General features: G+C 43.6%; 1 protein-coding gene across 1 annotated transcript in view; it reads left to right on the top strand.

Moving 5' to 3' along the window:
* Positions 1-1,091: 1,091 nt before the first annotated feature.
* AGTRAP (angiotensin II receptor associated protein) overlaps positions 1,092-12,796 on the top strand; it is a 29,457-nt gene continuing 17,752 nt past the window's right edge. The window contains exon 1 of the mRNA XM_075603458.1: positions 1,092-1,245. Within this exon, the coding sequence (XP_075459573.1) occupies positions 1,219-1,245 (27 nt within the window). The 5' untranslated portion in view covers positions 1,092-1,218. The remainder of the gene's footprint in view (positions 1,246-12,796) is intronic.

The raw sequence follows: 12,796 nt of genomic DNA, 5'->3' as shown, positions 1-12,796 counted from the left end.
CACGCGGGAGGTGGGCAGCTGGGGGGGGGCGAGACTGGGTTGGCGCGCGCGCGGGGGAAGCTGGGTTTGCGCGCGCGGGGGAATCTCAATTGGCGATTCACCTCCGGCCCACGTGGAAGCAGGAGGGGGGGGAGCGAGTGGGAGCGGGCGGGGGAAAGGGGTGAAGTGGGCGGAGGGGGGGGGGTGAAGCGGGCGGAGGGGGGGGGGGTGAAGCGGGCAGAGGGGGGGGGGGTGAAGCGGGCAGCGGGGGGGGGGTGAAGCGTGCGGAGGGGGGGGGGTGAAGCGGGCGGAGGGGGGGTGAAGCGGGCGGAGGGGGGGGGGTGAAGCGGGCGGAGGGGGGGGGTGAAGCGGGCGGAGGGGGGGGGGTGAAGCGGGCGGAGGGGGGGGTGAAGCGGGCGGAGGGGGGGGGTGAAGCGGGCGGAGGGGGGGGGGTGAAGCGGGCGGAGGGGGGGGTGAAGCGGGCGGAGGGGGGGGTGAAGGGGGCGGGGGCGGGGGGGGGTAAGCGGGCGGGGCGGAAGCGGTACCACAGGCAACAGGCAAGATTTCTGTCCAGTTAGTTGCGCACGTGTGGGGGGCGTGTCGGGGTGCAGCCATGACGTCACGGAACCCAATGAGGGTGAACGGCTCACGTGACGCTTCAGCGAGCAGCCAAATCAAATTTGGTTGTCTTGCCAAGCAGCAAGCTTACGCACCCTCACCCTGGACGAGGCATTCCGATTTATCACTCTGATTGCGACGAGCGTGCGCACTCAGTTTGCTCCACCCTGGCCGCAGACTTAACGTAATGGTTTTAATACAAGATTTTTAACATCAATTCGAGGCAGAAATGTAAAATAAAAGCCGAATGCAGAGTACTGTTCTAGAGTACTGTACTTGACATTTGGCTGTGTGTATCATGGACAACTGTAAAAAAAAAAAAAAAACACACACACACACACACACACACACACACACACACACACACACACACACACACACACACACACACACACACACACACACACACACACACACACACACACACACACACACACACACACACACACACACACACACGACGCCGTATCCTAGCAACCCGTGCGGGATCACATGACCCGGCCCCACGTCACGTGCGGTCTCCTGTGCCCAGCGGTGAGTGTCTGCCTCCGCTGTCCCGGTCATGTGACCCCGCCCAGTCAGTTGAACGCTGAAGTTGGGAGAAAAAGAGACGATCGAGACATGGAGCTACCGGCCGTGAATCTCAAGGTACCGGGGGAAGGCGGGGAGACCGGGGCACGGACATAACTTTACCAAGGGCAGAGGGCTGTAGAAAAGGGAACAGAAACATGGAGACAGAGCCATTTTGGCTACTATTTACACACAGGTTGCAGCCGGGTCCCTGACACTGCCTCCCATTCTCATGGGCAAGGAGGAAGCTCAAATAAATCAACTTTAAACTAGAGGCAGTTACCCAGCGAACAGGGAAACTAAGGAACTTTATCAGCCCAACCCTCACCCCAATATGTCAGCCTAAACCTCACTCTAACCCCAATATGTCAGCCTAAACCTCACTCTAACCCCAATATGTCAGCCTAAACCTCACTCTAACCCCAATATGTCAGCCTAAACCTCACTCTAACCCCAATATGTCAGCCCAACCCTTACCCCAATATGTCAGCCCAACCCTTACCCCAATATGTCAGCCTAAACCTCACTCTGACCCCAATATGTCAGCCTAAACCTCACTCTGACCCCAATATGTCAGCCTAAACCTCACTCTGACCCCAATATGTCAGCCTAAACCTCACTCTGACCCCAATATGTCAGCCTAAACCTCACTCTGACCCCAATATGTCAGCCTAAACCTCACTCTGTCCCCAATATGTCAGCCTAAACCTCACTCTGACCCCAATATGTCAGCCTAAACCTCACTCTGACCCCAATATGTCAGCCTAAACCTCACTCTGACCCCAATATGTCAGCCTAAACCTCACTCTGACCCCAATATGTCAGCCTAAACTTCACTCTGACCCCAATATGTCAGCCTAAACCTCACTCTGACCCCAATATGTCAGCCTAAACCTCACTCTGACCCCAATATGTCAGCCTAAACCTCACTCTGACCCCAATATGTCAGCCTAAACCTCACTCTGACCCCAATATGTCAGCCTAAACCTCACTCTAACCCCAATATGTCAGCCTAAACCTCACTCTAACCCCAATATGTCAGCCTAAACCTCACTCTAACCCCAATATGTCAGCCTAAACCTCACTCTAACCCCAATATGTCAGCCTAAACCTCACTCTAACCCCAATATGTCAGCCTAACCCTCACTCTAACCCCAATATGTCAGCCTAACCCTCACTCTAACCCCAATATGTCAGCCTAACCCTCACTCAAACCCCAATATGTCAGCCTAAACCTCACTCTAACCCCAATATGTCAGCCTAAACCTCACTCTAACCCCAATATGTCAGCCTAAACCTCACTCTAACCCCAATATGTCAGCCTAAACCTCACTCTAACCCCAATATGTCAGCCTAAACCTCACTCTAACCCCAATATGTCAGCCTAAACCTCACTCTAACCCCAATATGTCAGCCTAAACCTCACTCTAACCCCAGTATGTCAGCCTAAACCTCGCTCTAACCCCAATATGTCAGCCTAAACCTCGCTCTAATCCCAATATGTCAGCCTAAACCTCGCTCTAACCCCAATATGTCAGCCTAAACCTCGCTCTAACCCCAATATGTCAGCCTAAACCTCGCTCTAACCCCAATATGTCAGCCTAAACCTCGCTCTAACCCCAATATGTCAGCCTAAACCTCGCTCTAACCCCAATATGTCAGCCTAAACCTCGCTCTAACCCCAATATGTCAGCCTAAACCTCGCTCTAACCCCAATATGTCAGCCTAAACCTCGCTCTAACCCCAATATGTAAGCCTAATCCTCACTCTAACCCCAATATGTCAGCCCAACCCTTACCCCAATATGTCAGCCCAACCCTTACCCCAATATGTCAGCCCAACCCTTACCCCAATATGTCAGCCCAACCCTTACCCCAATATGTCAGCCAACCCTTACCCCAATGTCAGCCCAACCCTTACTCTCACCCCAATATGTCAGCCCAACCCTTAATCTGACCCCAATATGTCAGCCCAACCCTTACTCTAACCCCAATATGTCAGCGCAACCCTTACTCTGACCCCAATATGTCAGCCCAACCCTCACTCTGACCCCAATATGTCAGCCCAACCCTCACTCTAACCCCAATTTGTCAGCCTAAACCTCACTCTGACCCCAATATGTCAGCCTAAACCTGACTCTGACCCCAATATGTCAGCCTAAACCTCACTCTAACCCCAATATGTCGGCCTAAACCTTATTCTAATCCGTCATCCTAAACCTCACTCTAACCCTAAAGTCAGCCTAACTCTAATATGGCAGCCTAAACCTTACTGTAACCCTTTTGGGCCAGTATAACCCTTACTTTAACCAGCACTGTCTGTCATAATAACTTAGGGGGAAATCATTGGCAGCTGGAGAAGGTTATAGGGCTGTCGGGTAAATAGAAACGATGTACTTTTTAGTGGACCATCAACTGACCCTACACACACTTTATTTTATACCCTGCAGGTTTCGTCCCCATATCCTGTGTCTAAAGAAAGGAGAGGTGTGCCAAGAATGTAAAATTCTTATTGTGGGGTTGTAAAAGAATAAGTATCGGTACCGCAGGGTTGGAAAAGTAATTGAGGGTATGGAGTACCAGTACTATTCTATTTACAAACCCAGAGAGAGTACAACTTCCACGCTCATTCTGAAGAACGAGTGGTTTTAAGGCTCTGTGCCCATTCTGTATTGTGAAAAACTTTTAAAAATAATGTCCAATGCAAAACATAGCACCAGGTTATTATTATTTTTTAATGCAAAAGATCCAATTGAAAGCAGTGGACGTTTTTTTTTTTTTATCAGATCAATCTGGTACCATTTTTGTGCCCCAGATTTGCAGCCTGAAAACTTGGATAAATAAACGCCTTTAACCACAGTAGGTGACACTTTCAAATTGCTGATCGGACATTTGAGGCTGTGTAAATAACAAATAAGCCGTACACCTTGATATGTCTAACAGTCTGCTTATTTTCCTGTCTTTCCTATTTCTTACCATAAGAGAGAATGAAAAATGGAGCTATTGATGCAGTGTCTGTGCCTGTGCCTGTGTCTGTGTGTTACTGTCGTAGACGTCCCTATTCAAGATGCTGTAAATCTATCTTCCCTGTGGTGGGGAAGATTTTAGTACCATTCATTGGAATGGAGTCAGGGGCATGATACCTGTGCCTATAGACTTAAGGGGCCCATTGCCCAGTGTCACAGTAGACCAGAACTTTTAACACCAAAGTCTCCATCTTTGCTGATGACACTAAATTGTGTAATGTAGTAGAATCAGAGCAGGATGTAATTTCTCTTCAGAAGGACTTGGGGAGACGGGAAACTTGGGCAGGTAAATGGCAGATGAGGTTTAATACAGATACATGTAAGGTTATGCATTTGGGATGCAAGAATAAAAAGGCAACTTACAAAATTAATGGGGATAAATTGGGGGAATCCTTGATGGAGAAGGATTTACTGTAGGAGTCCTGGTAGACAGCAGGCTTAGCAATAGTGCCCAAAGTCATGTAGTAGCTGCAAAGGCAAACAAGATCTTATCTTGTATTAAACGGGCAATGCATGGAAGGGCGGTAAACATTATTATGCCCCTTTACAAAGCATTAGTAAGACCACACCTTGAATATGGAGTACAATTTTGGGCACCAATCCTAAGAAAAGACATTATGGAACTAGAGAGAGTGCAGAGAAGACCCACCAAATTAATAAAGGTGATGGACAATTGAACTTATGAGCTAAATTAGATTTATTTACATTAGAAAAGAGGCGTCTAAAAGGGAATATGATTACTATATACAAATATATAATCGGGGACAGTACAAGGAGCTTTCAAATGAACTATTCATCCCAAGGGCAGTACAAATGACTCGGGCCATCCATTAAGGTTCCATTGCCAAACCAATTGCTTCCATAGTCAACTCTATCCCGTCTGCAGGCCATATCCCTAAGACCTGGAAAACTGCCAGAGTTGTACCAACCTTCAAAAGCGGGGACAAAAACACTGTCTCAAACTACAGGCCAATCTCACTTCTCCCAATTCTATCCAAAGTCATGGAAAAATGTGTCCACTCCCAATTAAGCGATTACTAATTCAAAACAAATTTCCCTAGCCAATTCCAATCTGGCTTTCGCCCCAAACACTCCACCGTAACTACCCTGCTAAAAGTTTGCAATGAAATCCAGCGTGGAATGGAACGGGGACAACTCACTGGTGCAGTATTCCTAGATTTTGCAAAGGCTTTTGATACTGTTGATCATGCTATCCTGCTTAACAAACTCCAGAGCTCTGGAATAGGGGAGCATGCTTTAAACTGGTTTCAGTCCTACCTATCCGGTAGATCCCAACATGTGTCCATCTCAGGCTCTAACTCCAACCCCCTGGATATCACCTGTGGTGTCCCTCAAGGCTCTGTTCTGGGGCCCCTACTCTTCTCGGTGTTCATTAATGATCTTCCCACAGCTTGTAAGGAAGCCTCAATACACATGTATGCAGATGACACAATCCTATATGCACACAGCCATAGCCTCTCTGACCTTCAACACATACTTCAGTCTGAATTTTTGAGACTCAAACTGGATTTCCCACAACAAACTGTTTTTAAACACTGACAAGACTGTAACAATGGTATTTGGGACCAAGACTAAATTTTTAAAGCTTCCAGCGACTGAGCTCCAGATTAGAACCAACGCTAACACCACACTAACCCCTGTCACTAGTTTTAAATACCTGGGCTTATGGTTTTACTCCCACTTAACATTCAGGATGCACATTGATACCCTGACAACCAAGACCTATGCCAAACTAGGGGTACTTTACAGGAACAAATCCTACCTAAGTCTCCTGGTCAGAAAGCGTATCGCACAGCAGATGCTAATGCAAATTATTGACTATGGAGACATAGTATATGGCTCGGCACCTCAAACCCACCTTAGCAAACTTGACACCCTCTACAATTCAATTTGTCGTTTTGTTCTCCAATGCAACTACAACACACATCACTGCGAAATGCTCAAAGAACTAGGTTGGTCATCACTCGAGTCTAGGCGCAAAGTTCACCTTTCCTGTCTTGCCTTTAAATTCTTTATGGGCAAGCTACCCAGCTATCTGAACAAGCTCCTCACCCCTTCCACTTGCAGTACCTATCACCTGAGATCAGACTCCAAAAGACTGTTCATGGTCCTAAGGCTCAACAAAGTATCCGGCCGTTCCTCCTTCTCTTACCGTGGACCCCAAAACTGGAACAACCTACCAGAGACTCTCACATCCACCACCAGTTTAAGTTCTTTCAAATCTAAGGCTGTCTCACATTTTAATCTGGTCTGTAACTGTTTCATACGCCTATAATATATATTTTCTTCAACTGTGCATGCAATGTCTTGTATATAATGTATACCCTGTTCATTTATGTAACTGTATTTGTAACCATGTATTATTTGTCTTAACTCTGTGCCCTGGACATACTTGAAAACGAGAAGTTACTCTCAATGTATTACTTCCTGGTAAAATATTTTATATAGAAATAAAAATAAATAATGTTGGAGGAAAGGAGATTTCACCAGCAACAAAGGAAAGGGTTCTGTACAGTAAGGGCAGTTAAAATGTGGAATTCATTACCCATGGAGACTGTGATAGCAGATACAATAGATTTGTTTTAAAAAAAGGATATCTTTTTAGAAAGGAAAGGTACTCAGGGATATACCAAATAAGTATACATGGGAAGAATGTTGATCCAGGGATTAATCCGATTGCCAATTCTTGGAGTCAGGAAGAAATGTATTTTTCCCCTTAATGTTTTTTTGTGTTTGCCTTCCTCTGGATCAATAAGTAAGTATAGATATAGGATAAAGTATGTTGTCTAAATTTAGCATAGGTTGAATTTGATGGACGTGCGTCTTTTTTCAACCTTATCTACTAAGTAACTATGTAAAAATGCCCGGATCCTTTGAGCAAAGCAAGAGATAAAATAAATTGTGATTTATTTACAGAAATGAACATACATATCTTGTTTCCAAAACGAAATGTTGCAAAACAAAGTCTCTAGGAGCAATTTCCCAGGAGCGGGAGTTGCTCGTGAAAAGAGCCTGAAACAGTTCTCGGTCAGCAGCGCAACTTACCACTGCTGTTTTACTCCACCAGAGCTGCTTCTTTCATTCTGTTCCCGTAGTACTGGATCTTGGAACCTTAGTTCTTACAAATTCTTGAAGCTTAGCTAAATCTTTCAGTGTCTGCATAGTATCAGAATTCAGGAGCTCCTCCCCCCCTTGAAGAAGCGCCAAGAGGCGCGAAACGATCGTCAGGCATTAGGCGACGCGCAATTTGATGACGTCAGCCGGTTTCGCTTTCGGAGCAGATGGAGTATGATGCAAACCTGGATACACTGTAGCTGAACGGTTGTATGAACTCTGGGCCCAATTCTGATACTATGCAGACACTGCATCTATTATAACTTAACATATAGAGTAACAATTTGTATCATTGGCAGTACTTATATCAGTACTTAAATCGCAACAGCCTAATCTGAATGTATCACGGTGAGACACGTGTCATTTTGGGTATAAAAGACCTACTAATGCCCAATATTTGAAAGCTGAATTTTAAGCTTAATGTAGCTATTATGGTTACAATATGAGATATAGCAGACACTGCGGACACTCTATATACTTACCATATAGAGCAATAATTTTCATTGTGGACAGTACCTGTGTCGCAACAGCCTAATCTGAATGTATTACGGTGATATATATGTCTCATTTGGGTATAAAGGGCCCATTTATGTTCAATGTTTACAAGCTGAATTTTAAGCTTAGTGTGGCTATTGTAGTTATAATATAAGATACAGCAGAAACACATGGATCGCTGTAACACCACATTGATTCTGTGAAAGCTGAATTAAAGATCTATTGTGGCTACTGCGGTTACAAATACAGCATATAAACTGCACAAAGATTGCCACAACATCACACTGATCTAATGTGTATTGTCAGATTATACGCATACGTTCACATCTATTGAGATATATGATAGAATTGCATACTCCAGCGCCATTCATTTTTAGTTGTTTTTAAATAATATAAAATTAGTGTCTTTATTTAGAAGTGTTGAATTGGAATAAATAATTTTTTGTTTTTGCGTTTTTAAACCTCCATTTACCCTATATGGTTGGGGATTTTGTCCCTTTGGATATTGTTATTATTGAGTAGAGTGCAATACATTGGGATTTGTTTTGGTGGTCACTCTGGATCACCTTTTTGTAATTAATATGTCTCCATTTCCCATGCACCTCTTTGTGTTTACCTATACGGTTTAGAATAATAAGGTAGAGCAGTGATTACTATTACCTATCCCAGGGTGACATCTTGCCAGGATGGCTTATTGAATTTCTCTTCCTTTACCCCTCTTTGCTAACAAAGGGTTTAACACTTCAATATCCTGGATTGCCTTTGAAGCTTCGAGGGCGAGTTGCCAATCTGTCTCCCATGCAAATGGATTTTTTCCCATACTGAACATTACTTGAGTTTAAAAACATATAACTCTCGCCACCTTATACCTGGTGGGCGATACACTGAACCCCAACCTGGGTTCTGGGGTTTATGGGCATATACCGGGGTACCGTGAATGTGATTCATTCCCCTGCCCCGGTGTTACTATTCTAGTCTGTGCTGAAGCAGGGAGATTTGGCGATGAGCTGCAAACTGCTTTCTAGGGAGGATTTTATCCAGTGGTCTGTGTTCCTCATGTCCTCAGTAATCGGGGGGGGGGGGGTGAGGATTCGCTGAGTACATGTTTCGGGGTAACCCGCAACACTGGCCTCCTTCTACCCAAACACACCCTGACATTTTACCGTAAAATCACCCCTGACTCTCACGCCCTGCGCCTCTCCGCTGGCTGGCACCCCTGACTCTCACGCCCTGCACAGCTCCACTAGTTGGCACTTCTGGAACAGTAAAAATACACATACATCTTTATTACAAATGCAGATACATGCCATGATTGGATTGAAGAGCTGACAGTCACAATTCCCCAACCTGGCTCAGGGGCACCCAGCCGGGCATAATACCTTTTATTAGTGACCTGGGTACCCCCTCGCCGTCACACCCAAGTCCCGTCCTTACTGGCTTCTCAGATAATTTAATATTCGCTGGTGGTTCTAGTCATGAACTCCGCCGGTAAGAATTCTTAGGCACAAGGTTCCACTTCTCAGAACTGATTAGGGACAAACATCGCGCCCAGAGTCTAGTTCTGTAGCAGCATGCTATGGTAGGAGCATGGGACCCAGAGGTTCACTTTCCAATTGTTCTGCCCCTGAATGGAGCTAAGAAACATATTCACTGCATATGGAATACGGGCTATAGTGTGGTGTGATGAGTAGCAGAGATGGGCCTAGGTGCTGCAGGACAATAACAGCGGCTACTGGGTGGGAATGTAGCAGAGTAGAGATGAGAAGAGTAGAGCACTGTCAAAAACAGGAGTCAGGAGAGGATCCAAATAACAAAAATTCTTCAAAGGAGTTAGTACAGCATAGGGAAAAACCTCCTATGCGTTTCGAACGTCTTGTTCTTTATCAAGGAGTAAAGAACTAGTGCAGATACATCCCTTTAAATACCCAGTTGATCCGCCTCCGTTTTGCGCCAAAAATACGTGGTGATGTCATGACGCAACATTCCTGCGCAAGCGCATCAGGAGATGCAGTCAGTCTCCTAACCCCTGAGCGGAGCGGCTACGGATCGCCATACGGGACAAAAAATGAAGGGCAAAGCTATAAGGAGACATACACAGTGCGCAGCTCCCGATAATGTATCAACTCCACCCGATCTTCAACAAAATGAGCAGGAGGGCTGAATGAGAGACTTCATCTGGATATGGGCAAGTCTAATGCCCAAAATAACTTAGTCACAAATACACGAGATAACAAACCATGTATTAATGAATCATAATCCTGAAGTAAGGGAGATGTATCTGCAGAGTACACATTAACCCATAAGGGCTAAAGAATAAAAACATGATCAAAACAAAAATTAAACGGAAAAATGAGCTATATTAAAGAAAAATAATCTAAAGAAAATTATTGTGTCTAGTTAAAAGAAAACCTGATGTTGGTGATACAACACTCATAATAATATATACCAAAATATATATGTAAATACAAAAATCATTCAGAAAGAAAACATGAGAAACAAACTAAATTGAATTAATTCACCAAAAATATCCAATTTATGTTGAAATATCCGATGAGCGGAATACTAGGAATCGCCACAAATTAACAAAATTAATTATGTACAATTTCTTAAGTTATAAGGACAATTGATTATTTAAAGCCAACAAAGAGATCATAAAAATATATGTAAAGAATATCCATTGTGGGAATCAATGTCATATAGATATTTTTAAAGAGAAAAATAAATGTGTGTGTGTGTGTGTGTGTGTGTGTGTGTGTATATGTATTTATTTTAAGAAGTGATTCAAACTCCAATCTACATTCATTCCTAAAGGGAAGCGTGTTTGAAACATAAAGATCCAATACGCTTCCCTCCGGTCTAGCAATTGACATGATCACCTCCTCTTTTATGTTGATAAACTGATTCGATACCCAAAAAGAAAAATTCCTTACCCCACCTTGGTCACATTCAGTAAAATGTTTAGACACTGGGTGATTCTGGTCTTTTTTTCTGATAAGTCCAAGATGCTCTTGAATTCTAATCTTAAGTGCCCTGGTAGTTCTCCCCACATATCTTTTATGACAACATGTTATTAAATACACCACATAGTGGCTATTACAGTTTATAAAGCTGTTAATTTTATATTTTTTATTATTGTCATTCGCAATTTGAGGTAAGCTGGGGAGAAAGAATGTGGACGGTTTCATGTATCTACAGACAGTACATGCCCCGCATCGAAAAGAACCTTTAGTAACAAAGGGCTTTTGTTTGATATCGGAAGTGGAGATGTCACTGGGAGATATATATGAACCAATTGTTTTGGCGCGTCTAAAGACAAATTGTGGACCCTGTTCAATATACTTGTTCAATATTGGGTCCATCTCAAGAATCGCCCAATGTTTTTTTATAATAGATTTGACGCTGTTGCTTTGTTTATTAAATTGAGACATAAACAGAGGGGAACTATTCGACCTGTTCTTGGCTTTATTCCCCATCTTTCTATGGTTGATGTGTGGTTCTATCTGTATGGAGAGCTATCTGAAAAGCCTCACTAAGATTATCCTCTGTCCAGGAACCGTTGGGCAAGCTCCTCAGACTGAGAAAGGAAGCACTCCAAAGTCGAGCAATTCCTCCTCAGCCTGAGGAACTGTCCTTTTGGGTATCCCCCTGATCACCGCCCTGGGGTGGCAGCTGTCCGCCCTTAGAAATGTGTTCCTGGAATTTAATTTCAGGAACACATCTGTTTGTATTGTGCCATTAACATCGATGAATAGTTGAAGATCCAGAAAGTTAATGTGATGTGCATGTGAACTAATAGTGAAGTGTAGGTTATAAGTATTGTGGTTAAGATAACAAATAAAAGAATTGAGAGTAGTGCGATCACCCTTCCAAATGATAATAAGATCATCAATGAATCTTTTGAAGAAAATAATATTATTACGGGAAGGTTTGTTACTAGAAAAAATGTGTTGTGATTCCCACCACCCCATAAAATGATTTGCATAAGAGGGTGCAAAACTCGTGCCCATAGCAGTGCCAATTGATTGTAAATAAAATGTGTGCTCAAAAGTGAAGAAATTGTGTGTGAGAAGAAAAGAAATAGCCTCCAATATGAAAGTGGATTGAAATAATGATGTTTCTGGATTCTCCACGAAATGGCGGACAGCTGCCAAACCATGATCATGCTGAATAATAGAGTATAGGGAAACCACATCTAATGTAACCCATAAGTAGCGCTATGTACATTAATGGCGCTATATAAATAAAGACATACAATACAATACAATAAGTAATCACTACACCAGGATACATCCATAAGTTAACCCATAAGGTCACCAGAGTCCAAAATGTAAGATGGAAGTGTTCTAACAAAAGGTTGTAAAAAAATTGTTGATGTACCTAGAGAGACCATCTTCCAAAGATCCAATACTTGAGACTATTGGGCGACCAGGAGGGTCGACCAATGTCTTATGGACCTTTGGGAGATGGTGAAAGATGGGGATAATGGGATAGGGGTTGACAATAAAGTCAACTTCTTTTTTAGACAAAACCTCAGTTCCACAATCTCATTGAGGGCCTTCATGTTTTCTAAGGTTGGGTTAGAGTGTAGCAGAGCCTGTTGGGTTCCTCCTTTGTGTCAGAAAGTTTCCATATTCAGATCATAAATAAAACATAGGAAAGGAAGAAGTAGCACAGAAGTTGAATGCAGGAAACAAAGACTTGATATGACCATTATTAGATTATTTTCATTCCTTCATATAACTCACATTCTTGAATTTCTGGAATGAAATGTTACTGTGTTTTAAACCGTAATAACTCGTTACTGAGGTTCTTCTGATGAGGGTGAGATCAGCTAGTATTTTGTTTAATTCAGAAGTCTTGTTCGATCTAGTGTGTGTGTGTGTGTGTGTGTGTGTGTGTGTGTGTGTGTGTGTGTGTGTGTGTGTGTGTGTGTGTGTGTGTGTGTGTGTGTGTGTGTATGTATGTAAACTCACT

The sequence above is a fragment of the Ascaphus truei genome, chromosome 6 (genome assembly GCF_040206685.1).
Source record: "Ascaphus truei isolate aAscTru1 chromosome 6, aAscTru1.hap1, whole genome shotgun sequence".
In the NCBI taxonomy this organism is placed as follows: Eukaryota; Metazoa; Chordata; class Amphibia; order Anura; family Ascaphidae; genus Ascaphus; species Ascaphus truei.
Note: the sequence above shows the minus strand (reverse complement) of the source record. Positions and strands in the feature narration are given on the sequence as shown.